General features: G+C 38.4%; 1 protein-coding gene across 1 annotated transcript in view; it reads right to left on the reverse strand.

Annotated features, from left to right (window-relative positions):
- DNAH11 (dynein axonemal heavy chain 11) overlaps positions 1-23486 on the reverse strand; it is a 166536-nt gene that overhangs the window by 137261 nt on the left and 5789 nt on the right. Inside the window, 22 exon segments of the mRNA XM_041122452.1 lie at positions 335-433; positions 2027-2249; positions 2647-2816; positions 2911-3161; positions 3800-4130; positions 5324-5661; positions 5664-5706; positions 6146-6181; positions 6183-6251; positions 6753-6911; positions 7278-7320; positions 7754-7842; positions 7937-8089; positions 9959-10039; positions 14414-14581; positions 16359-16541; positions 19456-19732; positions 20628-20797; positions 21518-21729; positions 22494-22615; positions 23124-23248; positions 23250-23324. Of these exon segments, the coding sequence (XP_040978386.1) occupies positions 335-433; positions 2027-2249; positions 2647-2816; positions 2911-3161; positions 3800-4130; positions 5324-5661; positions 5664-5706; positions 6146-6181; positions 6183-6251; positions 6753-6911; positions 7278-7320; positions 7754-7842; positions 7937-8089; positions 9959-10039; positions 14414-14581; positions 16359-16541; positions 19456-19732; positions 20628-20797; positions 21518-21729; positions 22494-22615; positions 23124-23248; positions 23250-23324 (3417 nt within the window).

The raw sequence follows: 23486 nt of genomic DNA on the forward strand, positions 1-23486 counted from the left end.
TTTTTAAAGGAACATGAATAAAGAATATGAGCAAGTATTCTGAGATTTTTTTTATCAGTAAGCATATGAGCATTAGAAGAGAAACAAGAGAAACCCAGATTTGGTGGTGCTAGAATTATACCAGCTTCTTGAAACAAAACAAAACAACCCCCAAAAACCAAACCAGCAAACAAACAAAAAAACGAGAAACAAAAACAAAACAAAAAAACCCACAAAACCCACCCAAACAACACACCCCAGAACCCACATATATTTTAATATCTACAATAAAATATCATTAGATTTAGCACTGAAAGTTTACAAGCAAATATGTTTTTCCAAGATTCCCCTTTACCTTAGAGATGAGCATATGCATTTTCTGCACCAAACTGAAAGGGAGCTTCCATTTTAAATCTTTCTCTGAATTCCATCTGCTTCCCCTGATGAAATACAGCTAATAGCACCTGTCACTGATCATGTTCTTATAAAAAAACAAACAGATAAAAAAGACTGATCCTAGAATTCAACATACATCAAAGTAAAGTGCATTTTCTTCCAATAACTGCAACCTCAGATGCCTGAAGAGAAGTTACTTTATGCAGCACCGACACAGCTCTCATAACAGCATTCCATTTTTCAAGGAATTCCTATTTAACAGGGTAACATTATCTTGAGGGAAAAATATCACAAATGGCAGAAATATACCAGTAAAATTTCTATATTAAGTGAGGATACCCCAACACCTGCCTATGAATAAGAAATTACAGTGGAGGATTTATTTAACCACAAGCTATACTCTATATGATAGCTTTTACTAGAATTTTTGTCAACTTTAAAAGAATTAATTTTATGGATCATCAGTAATCATAAACCACTTGAACTTAATGAAGTCGGTATAATCACATAAAACTTCATTCAAAAATATGCTGGGAATCTTCCACACAGTAAAACAGAGAGGTCCACTCCTGCTGCTTTAACACATTTTCAAATATATAAAGCTGACCCGGAAATAGCTTTCTCACTCTACAAATCTCCCAAAGATCTCTAGAAAAACTGTTCAGTAAGCCATGTGAAAAAAAAACATTCCCTCAGGATGAAAAAAAGAAAGTACAAAAAAGAGAAGCCTGAACCCAAGTCACTTCAGAATAACTAGAAGACTAGTTTAAGGTACACATCAAAAATCCTACCTTTATTTTCCTAGTCATCCCCTCAATCTGGTTTGGACCAGACTGACACAGAAATTCCACTGTGGACTGGAAAACTCACTGAAACTGTTGAGAAATTTTCATTTTAACTAATTAGATTATCTGATGAAAAACATTAGTTGAACTTCTACCCAATTCTATTTAACATTATTTACAGATTAGTGCATCTCCCAGAACAGACCAAGTAAAGGTCTGTCATATACAGATGCTGATATTAAAGCTTAATAAAGTCTTCTTTTAGTGTCAGTAGGAACCACTGCAGCTGTAGTGCTTTCTGACCTATTCTTACCACCAAGTTTTGCTTAATTCAGATAATTCCCCCAAATTTCACTTGCCACACAAAATAATTATAACTGGGATGGGTGCGGGGCAGAATGTATAGAGAAACAAGTGGCTGACGATGTCTGAAAAAGACAGCATCATCTGACAGGCATCAAATCCCAGCTTTTGTATCCATATTTAAACAGAGCCCCAAACTACTGCTAACTGTGTTAAGGCAGGCAAAGCAACATGGGAAATACACTCACTGGAGTTTCTATATGGCTCTGCTTCTGGGAGGAGGCTTATGAATGTGAACACAATTTGGTCGTTATTTAAAAAAACGGCAAAAAATAACTATGGACCTCATCAGAACAAAATGTACAGATCTCTTTTTGAACTGATTTTCCATCATTCACACAAAATGAGCCTTTTAAAGAACATAAGAAAAGCTACCCGGTTTTATTGCTGGCAGTTGAGAAAGAACAAGGAGAATGGAATTATTTTACATCACTGAGATCAAATACTGCTATTTTAGGACTATCTACACATATGTACATGAAATATTAGTTTTGCTACCATACCTCTAACTGGACATAAACTTCACTTGACATCTTCTGTCCATAGCTTTCTAACAGTGCAACCATCTCTTTTAAAGGTTCAAAGAGTTCATCAGGAGTTGTCTGCCTCTCCTTCACAGCCAAGAGATGGCCCATCATTTCTGCCAGCACACAATAATTTCCCTTGGTTACCTCTCTTTGGAGTCCAGCATCTGCCACTTTTATAAATTCTTCAGAGTCAGTTAGACTACCAAAGAGAGACAGGTATGATGACACACAGAGCAAACATTCCTTACTATAGTGAATAAACATATAGTAAGCCCCACTGATACTACTTATGTTGTTTTACAAAGTAAATATAGTTATTTATAAAATAAAATAAAACCAATACAGTTTTACTGTATTATTTTAAGACTTTCTGGGCCTGATTTCCAGAGATGGTAAGTGCTGCTACTGAGAATTAACCCAACAGGATATGCAAGTACAATACCTGGAAAACAAAACAAAACAAAAACCACTAAGAAAATAATAATAAAAAAAAAAGCTGCAAACCTAGATCATTGAAGCATTACATGCAGAAAGACCCCAAGCTTATAGTAATTCCTTTAGTGCATGTAAACATGCACATGTGCACTCCATTTTACCTAATAATGACAAATCTCAGGAGATACTCCTTAAACATCCAGCTTCATTTCTTAACAATGTTTAGCAAGCTCATTTTGAAAGGCTTTGTATCCACTTTAAACCAAGTTTCAAAAATTTTTGAGTCTTCAATGTTGCTTATCTGAACATAAAGATTTTCATAGATGTCAATCTAGAGCAGAAGAGAGATAAATAAATGCGTATACTCTTCCAATCCCCATCCCCACCTCCACTAAACAGCCAATTAAGACTAGTTGCTTTCTTGCCTGCTCTTTAAACAGTTTAATAGTGGGAGGCTGTTGAAAGACTTCATCAGTAAGAGGCATCTTTGTGGATGCTAAACCATGACCACAGAGAAGGAATTGCTTCATAAACTCAGACCGGTCCTCCAGCCAGAGAGACACATAGCTAGCAAGAGATATTCTGTACTCCAGCACTTTGCTCGTAACATTTGCCAGTCTCTCCATAATCTCCTGCCTGATTTCAGACAGATCAAACATGTTGTCCATATCATTCTAGGCATCAAAAGAAAAGTTTTGTTGTTTCAGTGAGACAGTAATACCAAATGGTTAAATTTACATACAGATGAAAGACTGGAATGCCATCCCTTTTCCCCAGAGATTAACAAGAAAAACTACAATTCACTCAGCTGTTTCTATTTTGGGTTTACCTTTCATTATATGAACACATAAAACCAAACCGAATAGATATCCTTTGCAAGTTATTCAAAGCTGAGCTTTTAATGGACTATATATAATTCTGACCACCAGTTTAGTGGATAATCCCTTACTTGTCTAAGAGATTAAGTTTCCACTACGTGCAGATTTACAGACTTCAGCATGGCACCCAAGGTGGAAGCTCACAGCACAGGAACCGAGAGATAAATATTCAGCTACTCTAAACTAGCTACGCGTAAAGCATGAAATGGATGACTTCTTTCTGCTGCTCACAGCTGCAGAAGTGGGTGAAAACATGAGTAAGCCTTTGGAAATGAATGGGACTATGCCTCTATAAACTGTGTAACTGAGAGAACAGATGAGGCTCAGGATTTGAAGACGGATGCTATTAAATGAGTTTGCAAGTAAAAATAAGCTTCTTGCAACTTGCAATTAATTGGATTCATTATTTCCAAACACAAGAGGAGAGGCTGTTCCTGGCAGTGTTCTGTTCCCAGGTGTGCTGCTACCCTTTTCACCTGGGCAGACATCTGGAAAACATCACCCAGGAGCTCATCTATTAGGTCATAAAAGCCATCACCAGCCTCTTTATCTAGAGAAGGTTTAAAGTTAATCTCTGGGCCATTAAGGATCATTTGTGCTTGAAAAAGTGGAGCTGGCTTCAAACTTTCTTCTGTGTTCTCCAAAAAGAAGTCTAAGGAATGCATTATGGTGTTATATAAACCATCAACCACAATGTCATCAATGCACTGTATATAAATCTTCCAAGAGGCTGAGGAGGAATCTGTTTTAAAGGGCTTTAAATTTCCCTAAATAAGCAAAGAAAAAACAATTGAAAAGTACTTTAATATATGGTTGTGTTAATGTGTATCTTCATTCAGTACACCTCCTTGTTTCAGTATTATTTTATATAATTAATGTATATCACAAGACAACACTCTCAAATATCTCTCATATTAAGTATGCTCCTGGACCGTATTTTGGTCAGTGTAGGAGACTCCTGAATCTCCTTGGAATCACATTTACACTAGCTAAGCTCAGTGCAAGGGTGAAGGTATCCCTGCATTGAAAAGGCTACAGGTTGGCAGAAAGTTATCATAAAATACAGCAACTTTGACAGAATAGCCACATTTTGTAAGAATACTTCTGCATGTTTGTTCTGCGTTGCAGTATCAACCCTTGTTATATTTAACTAAACGTTAAAAAGAGACCTTTTTTCTGATCTTTTAAAATAAATATCAATAGTATAAAGGCAATGATACAAATAAAATTAGGTCTGAAACTGAACTAAAAGGTACTCCAGATAGTAACACTAAGATTAATGTCAATAACAGACACAAAGATTTGTTGCAGTAGACACAGAAGCAGGTCCCTCAAAATATTAGCAAAAATGGGGCACAGAGACAAAAAAAACCCCTGCTTCTGCATTTACATCTTAATTCAAGTTAAGTTCTTTGATTCAGTCTCTGTATGACATATCACTTGTAGTCACATAATACAGCAGTTCATATTTATATATGTTATAATTTGATTTAGTATTCATAAGTAAACTGGTGAATTAAATTATCAGCTGTATATTTTTAATTACACATATAAGAAAGGAATATTCACATTTCAAATCAAAATTTTTTCACAATATATCTAGTGCAAGAAAGTGTTTCAGGACAATTTCTCCAGCTGCAGAAATTACTTTACCTGTGGGGATCACAGGAACAACATAGCTCAGAGTTACAGACATGAGATAACAGCACTATCATGACTGCAGCTTGCCAGTCATTCCCAAACTACCAACTTTTAAAAGCACTAATGTTCTTTTCAAATGTTGCCCCGAATTATTCTCTCTTCTCCCTATTTGTCTTCAAACATCAGTCTTAAAGAACTTCTACGCAGTTTGTGCAATTACACAAATAATTGAACAAAAACATACAACTGACCAAGTATTAATGGTCAAATATTTAACACCCATATCACCACATCAAAATACAGCTCACTTGGCCGTTACCTCAACAAGATGATGGATCTGGTAGCTATCTTCTTGCAGCATTTTGTATATTTTAGCAAGTCTTTCTCCTTTGTCATCCAGGTATAACAGAGCTTCTTTTTTACTCTTCCTGAAAAAGAGGGCATGTTCCATCCAAGCCTTCGTAGTTCTCTGGATTGATCCAACGTTGTCCTTTGATTGCTGAAAACTCTGCCCCAAATCACACACTGACATTTTCACTTGTTTGATGCAGTCCCAGCAGGTTGTCGCCTGCCCTGTGCGTATTTCTTCCACTTCTTTCAGCTGGTCATCAATAGTTCTCAGCTCTTTTTCCATCAGAGGATATTCTACCTCTGCATTAGACTCTTGTACAGCTGAACAAGAAGTTCAGGGCTTCCGATACACTGTTCACAGGAAAGACACGCATAAGATGAAATCCCTCTAATGTTCCACGCGTGATATTATGCACTTTTCTGGGCAGAACAGCTATTAGAGGGAGGTCTACAGACTATGAAAGGGAAACCATGCAGACCTTGAATGTCTCAAAACAGAACAGGCTGCCAGCTAGAAGGTAAGCTACGGGAAGGCAACTGGACCCACAGCCTGGAAGATCCAGACTGCTACTGTCCCCGGGTACCTAATGCTCAGCTGTGGCCAGCATTGCAAGCTGAAGCATAAGCTGTGGGTGGGATTCTGTTAGACAAAGATGCGATACTTCCTTTCAGCAACAGGATAGTCAGAGCCATGCACGTGCTCACGTACACACACGCAAGTTGCAAGGGCAGGGCGGGAAGAAAAACAAAAACCAAAACACACTTGCTAATGTATCCCACCGCGACGAACCTTTGCAAAACTGTTCCTTTTCTCACACATAGCTAAAAGCAGAATCTGGAATGCTGGGTTGGTTCAACATTAAGAGATATTTCACCTCTCTCAATAAAGCCACTAGCTAGAAGAAGGAAAAAAACAGTTTAACTTATATTTATCCTTTCAGAAGCCTCAACACAATGACTTTTTGTTTACTTTGTATTTAATCTCAGATACAAAGGCATTAGAATATCTATTTGATGACTGGAGTATAAAAAAGTATACAGGAGACACCTTTTAATTAGTAGTCAGCAATTTAAAGGTAGGAATTTAAGGGCTTTTTGAAGTTTGATAACTTAAAGAACCACTGCATTTTACAGGGTAAGAGCTAACTGTCTTTATTATATTCCTCCATGTGTCTCTGGGGAAACCATTTACTACTATAATAACCTTCTTCACTGTTTAAAGTAAGAATTGTCCCTCCAGCAGGTATAGGGCAACTAGATTTCCCAACTGGAAAACAAAGACAACAAAATGAGTAAGATTTAACATTTACTTATACCCTAGAATATTGCTGTCATTTTATGAATGTGAAGTCAAGGAAAAAGATCAGAGAGAGGTTTAATCAATTATACATACAGACCTTAGGATCAAAATTAACACTCAGGAGGCCATTTTTGGGATTACACTTAATTAGAAGTTGGTCTAAATTAAACTGACAAATTTCATCCTCCTGAACTTTCCATTCACAATAGGTCTGATCTTCATATTGGTCAAGGAATTTCGACATCTCCACATATTTCTGAGAAATAAAAAGCAGCTTCTGGACTTTCTAAGACTCTGCAAGGAAAAAATCCACACCTAACCAGTTTTCTTCATTTAATGATAGCAATTCACAACAAAATCGTGGTGAAAAGTTTTAGTCTCCCACATTATTCATTTTTAGATGAAGTTCTACGTATGCTGGCCATTTTTAAGCTAGCCATAGCCTTACTGAATTGAACCAGAGGGGCAAAGATGCATAAAGCAAGAAGTGAGAATGCTGGGAACAATAAAATTCTGGGAAAAAAGGAGGATATGTCCCCATTGTATCTTAATAGCTTTGTCAGTGGTCAACAGTTGGAATGGTTGTTACTCAGTTTAATTCAGGTGGGTCTAATTCTCCTACAGGAGCTTTCCATCCGTTGTGCTGCCACCTAAAAGCATATTTGCTGAAGGATCAGGAAAGGAGGGAGAGACAGGGCACAATTTTCAAATAACTTGGATGACTAGGTCCCACATAGGTATCTTTGAAAGTGTTGTCACCATAGAACAATAATACTGTTTACATGGGATATGTCAGTGTTGTCCTAAAGCAGTGAAATTCCTGGTTTTGTTAGTTATTGACTAATCCAAAAAATCCTCAAGGAAATCTCTTACAGTTCTTAAAAAGCAGCTCTGAGAGTACTACCAAGTGCACTTCAATGCAGAAACAAAAAGTTTCCAGAATATACCACAAAACTTGAACTGTACACGTGCGACATGGATGTATAAGTCCAGTTGGGTAAGAGACCATATCATGCAGATCATGCTTGTTCAGTGATTAGCAATGCCTTATTTAAAAGCTGTTAACTTTCTACTAAATCAGTGACTATGAACACTTACAGCTGAGGCAAACTCAAGAAGTGGGACCAAAATGTCTGTATTCCTTCCTTCAGTTCTTTAGACCATTTAAGGTTTCCTAATAAGGTTTCCTAAAATAGCTGGCATATATTTTTTAATTATTTAATTCCCTCCTTCTGCCTGTTCATTAGAACAGAAATTCAGTCATTATGAACCAACAAGAACACAATCTTTTATTTTCACATTGTGGCATACCTTTTTAATGTGTTCATCATGTATACATCTGCAGTTATCCAGTTCTTCATCGAACATTTCCTATAAAATGTTGTAATTTGGGCTAAATACCTCCATGATGACAGGTTTTTTTTTTTTAGAAAGCTTCCAAAGATAGTTAAAAGTTTAAAAAGAAAATAAAGAAAAAAAAAAAGAAAACAAAACGGCAAAGAAAGCTTTTGAGTTCTCTTTCTGTAATACTCTTCTCAACATGAAATCTCATCCAAAATGTTTCTGAAGTACAAGGGCTGGAACTGTACCAAGCTATACTATTGGTACATGCCCTGTGCTGATAAACAGACTACATATTTCTAAATATACTCTTAAATTGTGCTAAACAGATGAATTCTAGAATGCTAAAGAATGGCAGGTTAGCTTAAATCCTAGAAAGTACAGAACTAGGAATCCAGATCCAGGCATATACCCCACACTCTAAATGCTTTCTAAATCCTACCCTGTACGTTTCTAACTTGTGTGTTTTCTCCCCTTTTTCCAGATATATTCTCTTTCATAAGTCACTAGCCTCTTCCTCCAGTGTCTCACACAAATTCAAAGTCTTAATTGCATGTTAATGGGGGTTTTTTTGGGAAAAAAAAAAAAAGCCTACAATTGTAAAAAATTACCAAATAAGAGGCAAGCAGAAGTGACTTCTCTGAGGATAAGTCATCTTCCATTCTCCTCACTATGTTTAAAGTTAAGACAAGCTACCTGCCTTTGAAAGAGTACATTTAATGCGGTATGTATTACCTGAATTCAGTGAGAAAATAAGTTTGGAAAGAAACAGGGTAAATCCCAGCAAGAAATGGAAGATACTCATTTAACTGCTAACAATGCCAAAAGTGACACCCTGAGGAAAATATATTTCCTCAAAATTTGTATTTAAGTATTAATTATTACTGCCTTCTACTTACCACAACTAATTTGCAATACTTTGACACAGTTTGAGTGTGATGTATACACTGTCACAGAAACGTATGTCTAAAAGAGACTTCAGGAGTAATTAGTCTGTGTTCCTCCCCCATGACAACGTCTGCTGTTCCTATGCAATTTCCAAGAGATGTTTTTCTAACCCTCCCTGGAAGAATTTTTCAATAATGAAGAGCCCGTCACCTCCCCTAGCAATCTATTCTAGCAATTCATTATGCTTGGCATAAAGTGGTTTTCCCAGTCATCAGACTTGAACCTTCTGCACTTTAAGTTCAGTTCATTATGTTCTGGATGTAGAGAACAGACTATTTCCTTCCTGTACGCAGAAGTCTAATGTATTTGAAGATTTATGTCTGTTCTCTGTCTTTTCTTCTTCAGCCGCAATAACCATCAACAAATCCTCTTTCCTGAAATGTAATGCTTATACCTGGGCACAATACTCCATTGGAGGCCCATCAAGGGTGATTAAAATGTGAGATTTCTCCTTGTGCCTTTCAGGACAATCACCCATTTGAACATCTTTCTTAATAACATGACATCACTTACTCAGGTTCTACATAGGACAACTCCTAAACTGTATTTTGAAGAACTGTTTCTTATCAGTCGTTCCCTATCCTACATTTTAATTATTCCCGTTTAAGAATAATACATACTACTGCAAAAACACACTCCAACTACCCAGGCTAACTGTATGCCACACTGGATGGAGAGCCTGGACACATCTGCCATCCATGAGACTCTGTGCCTTGTGCAGTCAAATCCAAATACAGAATGTTAGTGAAAGGGAATCTCTCTGTTTCTTTGAACTACATTTTAGATCTGGCCTTAGCTATGGGTTAACTTCTGGAAAGAACCCATATTCAGAACATCATTAAAATGACAACAGAATCAAAGAACTCAGTTTGATTCTGCAGCTGAAATACATGTTAGTATTCCAAGGCATTCAATTCACAAATAGTCTACCCAGATATAAAGTATAATTTAAGCAATGCACAAAACTTTTCCTAATAATAAATGAGGAACAGTTTCATGTGCATGGGTACTGACCTTGAACATGGATTCTAAACCTGAACAGTCATGAAATCCTACACAAAGAACCGAGGCAAGACATCTGTCAAGATCCAGGGTTTATTATCCAGTATAATAATCTTCAAACTCCTGTAATGTTAAAAAAAAAAAGTATAAAATGCATGTCTTTCCAATGGGAAGAAAAGCTAATGGGCAGCATATGGTTGTGTTAAAGACATAGCTCGCCTGTGTCACTGAACAAACTTCTGAGATTTTTGTTTTTCAGTATTATTTTAACTGATGAACAATGCTCAATGCTATCTAACAGTGATGCTTTTGGGGTTTTTTTTGTTTGTTTTACAGACACTGAGTTAACAACTGAAGCATTTGCTTAGTAATACAGATTATTTTTAAATAATAGCGTAAGATCTATAAGTATGTGTACCACTGCAAGATCAATAAGTGTGTGTACTAGTGACATCTTTATTTAAGAAGCTTGATAAGAGCGATAGCCATCTATGCCAGGTAATATTACTCCTTACGTTTATGCTGTTTCATCCTGTTAACCCTCCCGTTAAAGAAGAGCTTCTCAACAAGTTTTTACAAGCCCAAATTATCTCTGCATATTATCATTAATTAGGATATTATGAGCATCAAACTTCAGCTACTCAGATGTTTGAAGTCAACTCACTAAGTAAACAGTATCTTTTGACTCTGACTCGTTGCTACATTTAATTAATCTTAAGAATCTGCAGCTACCACATGTATTAGGCAACAGAACAACAGTCATTTTCTATAGCACAGCTGTACTTTCTTAATACTCAAGGTAATTAACCATGTTCACAGATGAGGACTTTTGGAAAAATAATACCAGAGCAGAAAATACAGGTGCATATTAATGCAAGTTCATGCTGGCTCTAAAGGGAGAGCTTCCACACCTTCTGCTTTGTCCTGTTGGCAGCCCAAACAGTAACGTGTACATGTAAAGCTACGCTTCTTCCTTTGTTAAATGTGTTAAACATTGATCATCTCTGAGAAGACATCCTTTTTTTCTTTACAGCTTGGCTGCATCTCTACTGTTGCAAGCCAGTAAGTAAATAAACAAAAAAAATAGAAGTACCAGTAGCCCAGGTGGTCATTTAAATAAAATCCAGCACCTTTGGAAAGGCATATCAAATTAACTTTTTTATTTAATAATCGTCTTCCTTTCTAACACCCCCACTCCCCCTCAACTAACATGTTTCTTGTTTGTTTGGCCTTTTTTTTTTTAAACACACTGCAGAAACACACACATATATACCCAAACCACATGACAGGATGAACTACATGCACTTCTCCATCGCAAATAAAGAAATTCAAATTTAGTTCTGTGACTGGGTGTGATACGTATTTAAAAATATATATATTTAACACATCAAGAATCCATTTAAGACAGTCAGTCCAAGAAGCCCACATTTGTGCCCTGAAAGCTAAGCGCCCTTTGGTCCTCTTTGGGGTCAGACCCGCCCTTGTCATGCCACAAACCACACCATTGCTCTGTCCTGGATTTTGGGCAGTTCCATCCACATGTTAACTGAACACATACTGCACATTGCCTATGCAGAAGCATGTAAAACTTGTTCTTGGAAATATGTGGACACTATTCATATATATCACACACTGAATAGCATGAACCTTGACGCTTCTGACAAACAAATCAGCTATAAGCTGACAGCTATTGTTTGATAAAGCTCCTGATTAGCATTGTCAAACCCAAAGGCAAATAGTTTCTGAAGAACTTGGAAAAAAAAAAAAATTAGCAATGACAGTAAAAACAGCACAGTAAATGGTACTTGGTATTCCACTTGTACTTCTGTCAACGCTAAGCCTGCATACATGAGTAAATGTGGCTCAAACTTGAAAACTAATACTCATTGACTATGCTTTACTTGGCAATAAGCTGGAAAGTCAACAAACTTACAACGCAGAATGATTGTTCAGAAACGTGCTATAAAGGCTGCTTTTGTCTGAAGTCAGTTGAGTCACTAAGGAAGGACTCACTGCCTCAAAAACACATCAGCTTAAACCGTCTTTCTTACAATCTAGGTCTGGCCAAATATGATAATTGGCGTACTTTAATAATAGTTTTAAGCTGGTAGTTAAAGTGCCTCACCACCATTTACATTTATATACCGAGTATACAGAGAAACCTCCACGGAGGTAAAGGCAAAACCACACAAACTACATACAGACCTGAGAATGGGTGTCTTGAAACCCCATCTCCCGCAGATGCTTCTGAGCATCCTGCTGCCTCAGAAGGCAAAAAAAGCAAAACCAGCAGCAGGTCTCTGCTGCCACTCAATTCTCCTTTCCGAGGCAGCTTTGTAGCTTTGTGCAGGGATTAGCAGGAATTTAGTGTGAATTGTAAGGGATTTTATCAGGAGTGATGAAATTTAGTAGTACAGTATAGCAAGTCCTGACCTTAAGACACGGGAAGCTTTGCTAGGGATTTTAAAGCAGTTCCAGGATTCTACCCCAAAGACATTAACAACTTTGCAAGTCTTCTGCATGAATTAAACCTGTGCCATTCACTGAGTTCAAATCTGGTTTACGACCATTTCTCTGTGTTTTTAATTACCTAGATTAAGCCACGTATTTGCAAGAAAAATCAGTGCGCAGACACACAGAATACATTTCCTACCACATGTAACAGAACAGTAAATTTCTATATTTCATTAATGATTATATTATTATTAAAAATATGTATTATTTTAACAATAATAACTTTAAGATTTCTGTTAGGTCTCTTTCAGAAAATTTGCCTGTTAAAATAACACCTTACCCAAAATATGTATTCCTTTCACACACAGGACTCTCTCTCCTATTGCACTGCCAAAAATACCACGTAGCAAGTCCAAGCTCCTAAACGCCAGCAAAGCTTATACCCACACACCTCCTCATTGTCTGCACCTGTGCAAACCTAGTACAGCTTGTGGGTACACAGGTGTCAGGAGCATGGGGAAATGGCAGGGACATCGCTAGGAGAATCAGCTGGCCTGAAGATTTTGGGGGAGGAATGGGTGGGTGTAAGCATAAAAAAAAAAAAAAAAATTAAAAATCAGTCATCCAATAGAGAAGAATAATTTCATTTAACTGAAGTTCAGTCAGGAAACAGATTAGAAAAGGTATGTTTTTACTGTAGCTTATTTGGAGTGATTGAATCCCGCTTGCGATGGTGATCTTTCGGATCAGGATGGCACAGAACGGAGTCATCGCAGGGGACCCATTAAATCTGCAGCTGGTGCTGGGGCTGCCTCATCTCCCCCCCACCCCAGCTGCTGCCTTGCCTCCCCTGGCTGGGGCACACACCTGCGAGGGCGCACACCTGGGTTCACCAGCCTCCTCGCTTCAAGAGGGATTTAATCAATACCTCCCCGCTCTCAAAGGCAGTGCCCTGCTCCACAAAGCTGTAGGGCAAAAAGGAAGAAGAGAGCAAATTTGGCTGCCGTTCTGCCAGCCGTGCCAGGCGGAGCAGCAAGCAGCCAGAGCAGCCCAGGTGCTTGGGGCACTCACTGGGCAGCTCTGCTCTCCTCTCCCCGCTGCGTGGGGCTGCCCAGCCTAAACGCTGAAAGCATCCTGTGCCCTGGGACCAGAGCCCGCTCTGAAGGCAGCCGAGAGCTCTAGCCAGCAGGCAGCAAAGCCAGCTACGTAACACGACAGGGTATTTCTGTACCTGAATTTGTGTTAAAAGTGGATTAAATCCTTCAGAAAACACCATTTTCCAAATTTCCAGATGCTCATTGCTGTTAATTAACACCAAAGTCTGGAAAATGACCAAAAAACCCCCACAACCAACATCTATGAAAAGAACAGTAATAAACATTCTTTCTGATTTATCAGATATACGTACCATGGCGATTAGCGAGCACGCTGTTAGGAATTATTTTAGCTATTACTGCAAGACATTGCTATATAGCAACATTTTAAAATGTTCTTCTCTATCTTTCAAGTAGAATCAACTGATTTATTATATACAGTGCTGGTGTAAATAAATTACATCCTAACGCTCAGGGAAAAAAGCTCACAGAACTGACTGTCAGTTCTGTATGCTGTTTGTCAATAATTAACTTTTTTCTTTTTTTAATTTTGGGCAATGTTGGTGGGGGATTTTGTTTCACTTTATCCAAATTTATTTTATTCACTTAAATTTATTTTATTCACTCAAATTCTTTGGTGAGAGCCATCTGAATGCTTCTCCACATGTGGCACTTCTACATAATTCAGCCATCTGATCAGGAGAAAGCATCCAGAAATCTTTTCTTAAGAAAATTAATTTCTGGTTTGAAGAAGAAGTGGTAGACACTGAACCCAGCTGTGTTGAAAGCCTATCTACCTCATGCCTTGTTCCATTCAGCACTATGAAACTCTCAGTTTCACAGCCTCCAAGTTCACAGATACTTTTAAATAAACAAGGAAATAATAGCACAAATGCCTATGTGCAGGATGCAATATTACCACAGTACTGTAATCTGAAGGATCGCATGTTCTCTTTCTGAAAACTTCACAGCTTTCCAGAAACTCTTCATCTATTCTGCAGACCTACTCGCTTAAAATTTTCCCCTTGATTCCACTAAACTCCAGCTTTTCCAGCTTTTGAAATTCCAACATGTTAATGAAAATTTCCTAGATCAAATGAATAAAAATTAATTAATGGTATGCCTCTACCAAAAACAGTAACGAACCCGATGTTTGAGATGGTTTTTGCCTCATTTGACCTTCTCTCTTCTGGTTTGGCAGAATGAGAAGTTAAAATCTGTGCCATCTTAAATAATTAATATGAAAGAAAGTGGAGGAGCAACAGGTAATTTCAGCAAGGCTTTATCCTGGTTGAGTCACTTATAGGATTAAAACACAAGTGGAAATGAATTGTCCCATAGAACATACAAATTTAACTCCATTTTAATTTTATCAGATTCCTAGATAAAAAAGAGCAAGCACTACTAAACACATACTTTCATGTATAAACACATGATCTATTATCATAACACAAAATGTTGCTATGAAAATTAAACATAAATCTTTCTCAGAGGAGTAAAATTGAACCCACTTCAACCTCCCTCGTAACATGTGCAAAATTAATTTCTATGGTCTCTGACTTGACTTGAATGAAGTAATTGTTTTATGCCCCAAAGGGATGAAAATAACCGGTTCCTTGTGTGTTTAGAAACGTGCAACACCTATTCTCTGTAGGAGCAAACCAGCCACGGGTCCCGCAAGCAGGCTCCTGGTGGACTGCAGACCCCGAGGCTCAGTGTTAGGATCTACAAAGACTTCGCTCAGCTGCCCCCCCCCCCGCCCCGAGGGGACCTGCTTGCCCAGGGCAGGGCTCTCCGTGGGCCCATCCGATTGTCAAGACCCAAGACTGTCAGCAGGAGTTAGTTCATGCGACATGGCTGGACGCGATGGCTCCGATGGGCACAAGCAGCCACGCTTGCAGAACTGCTGGCACAGGACGCTGGCCCTAAGCATCGACCGCTACCCCCCAGCCAGAGCACCTCGACTTGTCTGTCTGCCGACGGACAGCCAAGAGCAACTGCCTTCACCCCAAATCCCTTTCAGAGATCGCTCTGGCAGGCACTGTCAGACGCTGTAAGGCTGGATTTCTTACTCTCTGATAGTATTTTAGAGGGGTGAGATGGAGAGGCATACCAGCTAAATAATGGCAGAGCTAAAGTACATCATTTTCCAGCTCAGATCCCAAAAGTCAATCTCCCGCTTCCCAGAAGGGCATCCTAATCAGCAGCCAGTCTAGACTACTACTGCAACTGCTTCCAGGCTCAGGAAAGCATAAATAAAAGCCCCATGGAGCAGGAACCAGAAGCTATGACTACTCCCATTCTACACAACTACCCTAACCACAGTATCAGAAAAATATTTTACACTCCTTTCCTGACCTCAGATTTTTCATCTTCCGTTGCTTGTTGGCACAGATTTAAAAGGGAAGGTGAAGAGTATTCTGTCTCATCCAAGGACTAGCCTAAACCACCACATTTTTTCTAGCTACAAACAGATGACTCCTTCTCAAAAAGCAGAGGCAGGTGCCATGCTCAGGAGAAAGCCCCAGCCACAGGCTGCATATGAAGAGTAGCACTTTACTCAAGCAACTTTCAAAACCCTGGGAAGGGCTGGATTTAAGAAACACATTTGTAATTTTTCTTACTGCTAATACCAGTCTGCTCCTTGCACAGCACACAATATTTGCATCCTATTCAACACTCCTAACTCTTCCTATGCAGTGTAATTTTGCACTCTGGATATTAGAAAGATGAGTCTTGCTGTCTGTATAACTGAGAATAGCCCATATTTCTCAGATATTATATTTATCCAGCAACATAGATGATGAGTAATACCTCATCTACAGTAAGCTGTTGGGGAACATATCAAATCCGGAAAACACCACCTCAGATCTGAAATCCCATGGTTTAAATTCCTTGCCACAAATGAAGGAGCTCTCCAATCTGTTTCTGTGACTAAAGAATGAATCCTTAAAGCTTTTTAAGGTAGTTTTAACTATTTTCACATCCTCCAAAGCTTCTTCAGTTTCTCCTTTGAAAAGATTTTCTGGTGAAAGATACAACCTAGACTAGAATGTAAATAAATGAACGGCAGAAGAAAAAAAAATTAAAAAAAAAACTTTTTAAAATGCAGTCATGACATCAGTCATAAAGTTAATTTCCACTTTATATAAGAACACAAAAAATAATAGTATCATCTTTCAAAATTGTTATCTCCAACTATTCTCCTTTGTCAATTATCTCATAATACAACTCTCACTTTTGAGATGCTCCCAAAGCATGTTCAGCCTGTCACAAATCCCTCCAGCTAGACTGACCCTTATGTATCACCTTTTGTACAGTGAACATTCACGAAATAACAGAATAAAGGGACTTTTTTTCCCCCAATAAAACTGATACTGGAAATTTATTCACCTGTTTGCCGTAACACCTCCATAGCCTTTGGGTACTAACTCTCATGTAGCATATGTTGTGCCAGCACATACAGAAGTGCCAACACAAGTCCTCCTAGTTTTTTTTCATTTAGTAAATTAGCGGAAGAGGGCTTCCCCCAAGCCCAGAATCAAACCTAGAACACATGCGTACCTAATGTATAATTCTGCACAGTAACATGAATAACCTGAAAGAGAGAAGCAGGATCCATGGATAACACTGTCTGCATGTAGTAAGGTGGGGTGGGGGGAGCAGTGACAAGGAAAGGACTATAGGTTGTTTTTTGCTGTTCTTGTTTCATCAGTTTATCCAAAACTGGTATAACTTACATTTAGTGCTGTCCTGGTTTCAGCTGGGATAGAGTTAACTGTCTTCCTAGTAGCTGGTACAGTGCTATGTTCTGAGTTCAGTATGAGAAGAATGTTGATAACACACTGATGTTTTCAGTTGTTGCCAGTAGTGTTTAGTCTCAAGTCAAGGATTTTTCAGCTTCTCATGCCCAGCCAGCGAGAAAGCTGGAGGGGCACAAGAAGTTGGCACAGGACACAGCCAGGGCAGCTGACCCAAAGTGGCCAACGGGGTATTCCATACCATGTGACGTCACGTCCAGTATAGAAACTGGGGGGAGTGGGGGCGGGGGGATCGACGCTTAGGGACTAACTGGGTGTTGATTGGCAGGTGGTGAGCAATTGCACTGTGCATCATTTGTACATTCCAATCCTTTTATTATTACTGTTGTCATTTTATTAGCGTTATCATTATGAGTTTCTTCTTTTCTGTTCTATTAAACCTTTCTTATCTCAACCCATGAGTTTTACTTCTTTTCCCGATTTTCTCCCCCATCCCACTGGGTGGAGGGGAAGTGAGTGAGCGGCTGCATGCTGCTTAGTTGCTGGCTGGGGTTAAACCACGACAATTGCAGATTCACATCAAATACACGATGTTAATTTCTTTGATCAATGTAACACAAGTAGGGTTGGAAAGGGAGGGGTGGGTGGGTGGAAACAAAAACCTTTTCCTGGTCATATTTTTCATTCTATTCCTCCCCTCCCCGCCCACTCCCCATATTCTTCCACTTCACATTGCCACCCCTCCTAGGTACTTCTTCCCCTCTCTTTCTCCAAACCTTACAAAGAATTATATATGGCTCCATCCAAACCTTTTGGCACCACTTCAAAACCTGCTATTTGGGGCTGAGATCAGAACGCACAGGCTCTGTCATTCATCAGTACTTGCCTTCTAACGTACAGCAATAATTTGCCAGGCTTTCAGGTTAATTTCAATGAAAATTTTATGTTAGCCTGTTAATGTCCAGCTTAAAAACACAAGGAAGGAGGTGGTGCAAAGTCAAAGATGTGGCAAATGGGGCCTTGCCATATATAACTGATGTTTGCCAAAGTAAAAATAAAGGGGAGATCTGATAGCGCAGTGCTGTGTGACATAGGAAACACAATGATTTCTTCAGATCAAGTTTCCTTCCCAAGCAAAGCTAAGCACACTTCCAAGCACAAATCTAAGCATCCAGTTCCCATCCTGCCACAGAGAGGATTCCTCCGGTGCACAGGTGTTCACGCCACAGCTTTTTCCCCTGGAAAAAAAGTGAAGTACCCTGTACCCACTCACCACATCAATACCACTGTAAGCCTGTAACAGAAAAAGCGGATTTACTCCTCCAGGTGCTCTCAGGGGGCTCTCATACAGCGACAGCCCTGCCAAGCCTCCTCCTACTTCTATAAGCATGACCCATGAGCTGTTTCTTGCAGGAGAAGAGGATCAGGTCTCTTCTCTCACTCCCTGGTCGCAGGTCACCCTGGAAGCTGCACACTTGTCCCCTCAGGCAGGGGGGGGTCAGGGAGGCTGGCTGCCTACTGTTCCTAAGGAAGGATTGTGGTGACCATTTAGAAAGTACAACAGGCTGGCTTTGAAGGGGATTCTCCTGTTTCTTGACCAACAGAAGTGCCTCCAGAACAGTGAATCCTATAGAACAGCTTTGCTTGCCAACGTTTAAAAGTTCTCACACTCCCACCAAAACAGTGGGCTTCAGTGGAAGCATGGGGAAATCTTACTGATGACAGGAGAACAGAAAATGCATCAAGGCGGCTCATTCACAGCTTGTTTGCAAACCCCCTATTTTCTTGATTTGCATAGCTCTTACCAGCATTTTGTAATTCACAAAAGGAAATACCTACCAAGAAATGTGGTAAGAAAAGAGGCAGAAAACATATACCAACAGGAGGGGGCTAGGGAGAAACAACCCAACCTGAAAAGGTTATAGGGCTTCCGAAGAACAGTTTTCCTTTCACGAGACAAGAAACATATTTCATTCTTAAATACACAGTATGTGAATGGTACAGCTGATGACTAATTATTCAGCTCAGCTTCAAATTTAATAATCTAATACTGGTTGAAAGTATCTATAATGTAATTATGGTGTTTATTAGACAACTAACAGACAGATTAAATCCACGTCTTTGTTACTGATGTACTGTATATGAACTAACATTTATTTATTAGGTACTTACGTGGTTTACTACCCTTACTTGAAGCTACCTGGTCAGTAAGCAGATTGCAAAACTCCTCCAGCAGAACTACTATTCGCACAGGCATGCTGTAGGACTTGGAGTGGCTCCGTATCAGGTAGATGGTGTGAAATAAAGGTGGGATTAAATTACAGATTTTTGGGAATTCCATTTCTTTCCATAGACTGTAGAAGTTTGTGCTGTTTTGCCCTTCAGAAGGCACAGCAGGTGTGCGCTGAGCTGCTGCTGGCATGGGATCACATGGGAAGGATTCAGACTCATACAAGCAGTTTGGTTTGGTCTCTGTTCAAAACAGATGACGTCTGTTCTTTTACCACTCAGAACTTTTATTAAAATGAAAGTTGTAGAGCAACGCCAGCCTCTACAGGTGGCAAGGTTCTGGTGAATAATGTCTTTCCATTGCCTGGTAGGTACTCCACACATCTCTGGCCTCAAAAGTTCAGAAGAGACCTGAAAATTTTTGCACTCTGTCACTGTGGACTATTTGCTAACTAAAAGCACCTGATGAACTATAGAAGTTTCAATCCTTTCTTCTAGTCATACATCAATAGAAAAACTGTTTAAATATATTTCAGTTCACTGATACAAAATTATTGCCTCCATGAAGAAACTAAGTTTTAATGCTGGGGTTAAAAAAAAAGAAAAAAAAAAAAAGAAAAAAAAGAAAAAAATATGTAAACGTGTGAGTACTTTAAGGTTTTATTTCAAAACTTTAACAGTGATCGTTAACCATGAGTAAAATAGGCAAGACAATACTTGTGAGTGTAAGCTGTTTGCAGAGCTAGTATCTCCAAAACTGAATAACATCATAGAAGCTGGCACTTTAGTATATTCCATTAAAGTATAATTCTTTTATATACAAAGTAGTATATTAGCTAAATATTTCTTTATTTCTAACTGCCTTATTTAATTTCTTTTAGCAGTAGAATTTATCTATCTACAGATTTACTGCAGCTAAAGATCAAAAACAATGCTGAAAAAATGCATTCTAATTGATTTTGCTACCATTATCTCTCTCACCTATTTTTATGACAGGAAAAGTATTCACATAAAGTTAAAAAAAAAAAAAAAAAAAAAAAAAAAAAAGAGCCAGCTCAGCACACAAAGGAGCGTGATTTAATATGTGTGTGCCCCTGCAGCCCTGATATATCTCACCATCATGACTTACAGTTATGTCAAGACAAATTAGAGATTATTCTGTGACACACACATATAAACGCAGACAAAATATACATCTCATTCTCTCTACCCCTACCATCTTCTACTTCCTTGAAAATGTCCTGAGAAGCAGGGTAATAGCTGCTTTCTTTGGCTTTTAAGATCTTAATAATTTTTTGGACAGGACTCTGAAGCTATAATTTAACAACGGAGAAAGAAAACAATTAAAGATCATGGTTGCCTGTCAAAAGAAAGAGAATTAATGAATAAATATGTCTCAAGTCTACTAGCAGATAAAGGCTGATCCATGCCAGCTGAAATGCAGGGAAAGGCCCCAAAAGCTTTCAGTGGGGAATGAACTGGGCTCTTCATAATGTTCACTTGCCTGACATCGCAGCATCGCTAACAACAAGCACGGAGGAAGCAGAGGATTAAACACAGCTCCCAACAACATTTAATATTTGGAAAGTAAATAACCTTGCATATCTTTTTCAATTAAAAAGAGCTGTTTCACTTCGTAACAAGCTATGATTATTATCATTAAACAATAGTATCCATTTCATAGCCAAATTTGGCAATAATTTCCCAAATACAAACTTTGTTCTTAACCTAATCTTCTCCAGAGTTTGAGAAATGTCATGGGAAGAAATCTAGAAAAAACAGACAAGAATAACAGAATTCCTTGCAGCTACATAGCCCTTCATCAGCAATTTTCACTGTCCTCTAATGTTTAACTCTGTTTTCCTTTGGTAACTTATGCTAAGTCTGATTACTTTGAGAAAAAGCTATAAGCTATTTGCAAAAATAAAACAACAAAAAATCATTGTGGTGTGTCATTTTTCAGAGTGCATGGGGAAACGCAAACCAAGAGAAAGTTCTCCTTGATGTTTACAATAATACCTGAAATCACTTACTTGCTTATTTATATATAAAAGATTGTCTTTTCTTGCTTTCCAGAAGTTCAGCTCAGTTTGGGGGTCTGAATGAAAGCCATGCAGAAGAGGTTCAGCAGAATCCCTATTCAGAATGTCATGCAGCTGATGTGACCACCTAATAACCTTTGATTCAATGGCATGTAGTACTACCCCGGAATTGGGATCTTGTCTGTAAAATATGAAAAAAGCCACTGAATTTCAAAGCAAGCACTCTACTGTGATAGTACAGAGCTCTTCTCCCCCCACTCCCCTTTACATTTAAGAATGAACAACACTGAAATTTGGAATTCAGTTCTGATAAGAGGAAAATCATAAGAAAAAACCCTGAAGACAGAGCTAAAAAGGCTGTTTGTGAAGACACAGATCACACTTCCAGATGTATTTACTCATCAAAGCCATGGCCAAACACCCTCTCAGAAATTATTGGCAGCAGATCCTTTGAACGGTTCCTTGCAATTATTTCAGAAGTAAAAAATCTGCATTTTACTGTTTTGTTTTCCAATAAGTAAGTTACATGGTAATTTGGTGCTTGAATGAATGCTGATAATTAACATAAATATTAAATAGATTTTATTTAATATATTTTTATTCCACTTTGCCAGTGTTTACAGAAAGAGGAGCTAATAATACACAGCAAAGCTTTTTAATAAAATATTAATGGGACATTAAAGTTTACATTCTCCCTTTCACACTCTGTTTTTTTCCCTTTAGTCCTTTCATTTAAGCTAATTCATTTGTTCTGCCTTGGTTTTAGCTCCATACTTACTTACACTATTCTGCCTGGCACACCTGCTTCACTGCTATGACATACATACAGCAAGGAGCTGACCCCTGACCAGGGCCTTCAAAATCATTTATTATTGACAGGATTGTAAATCTTCACTTACCCAACAATGGATTATCAATCATCTCTGTACACAGTCAGACCTAAACCAAAATCAAGCCTTTGGTTTACTCAACCTGTGAGTTCTCTGCGACATAGCTGATATTATTGCTGTTCCTACAGGTAATAGACACACATCCCAGTGATCAGTGCCATGCTCCTTTTTGATGCCGTCCTTTGAGACTGCTACTAATCTCATCAAAAACAGTAAAATGCCTTTTATGATCAGAGTTCAGTTCACATTAAACACTCAAAGCAACAGAGAAGTGCAATCTATTGCAAACACATTTAAAAGGTAATTCAACAGAATAACCTTATTTTGTACTCTGGAAGCATACTTCATGTGATTCCAAATTCTGGTGACTCTACAGACAGCTCAAGTCTTGCCTTTGAAATTAACAAACCCAAAAATATAAATTCCTAGAAATTCATGTTTTCATATGACAGAGCAATTACAGTGTTTAAAATATATTAATTGCACAGAAAATATTTTAAAACACCTTTTAAGGCTTAGAAAAAAAATGAAGTAATAAAAATACTATATTTTGAACACTAAGCATTTAGTTACTTTCTCTTTAATGCAATTTACTACCAGTTTGCATCTGAGACTAAAAATCACCAAAAGCAGTGCACTTTTTTTGCCTTTTCTTTTTTTTTTTTTTCCTCCTGTGTTGCATAGCTCACACAATACTCTTTCCTTACTTATTTTCAGCATATATTTGATGCAAGTCAATCTTTGCTGCAACTGTAGGAGGGGGAAGATGAGTTGTTCCTGACATCAGTCCTTTCATAATTTGTGTTTTATTTTTCATGATTTCCACAGGATGGATGCTCCATATCTTGGGACATGCAACCTGGCCAGGACGTATGGTTTTCCTTATTGCTTAGAATAGGCACTAACACCTGGAGTCGAGGCAGGAGAAGTAACATTACAAATCAGTAATAACCATAAACTTGGCTATTGGTGACATACTGCAAACTGCTTCTTTAAATCTGAGAAGAACAAGCTAACCCAAGCCACACTTCTCAAACTCATGACTATTTGAATCAAAATCAGCTTTATAT

Source organism: Aquila chrysaetos, chromosome 3 (genome assembly GCF_900496995.4).
Source record: "Aquila chrysaetos chrysaetos chromosome 3, bAquChr1.4, whole genome shotgun sequence".
NCBI lineage: Eukaryota > Metazoa > Chordata > Aves > Accipitriformes > Accipitridae > Aquila > Aquila chrysaetos.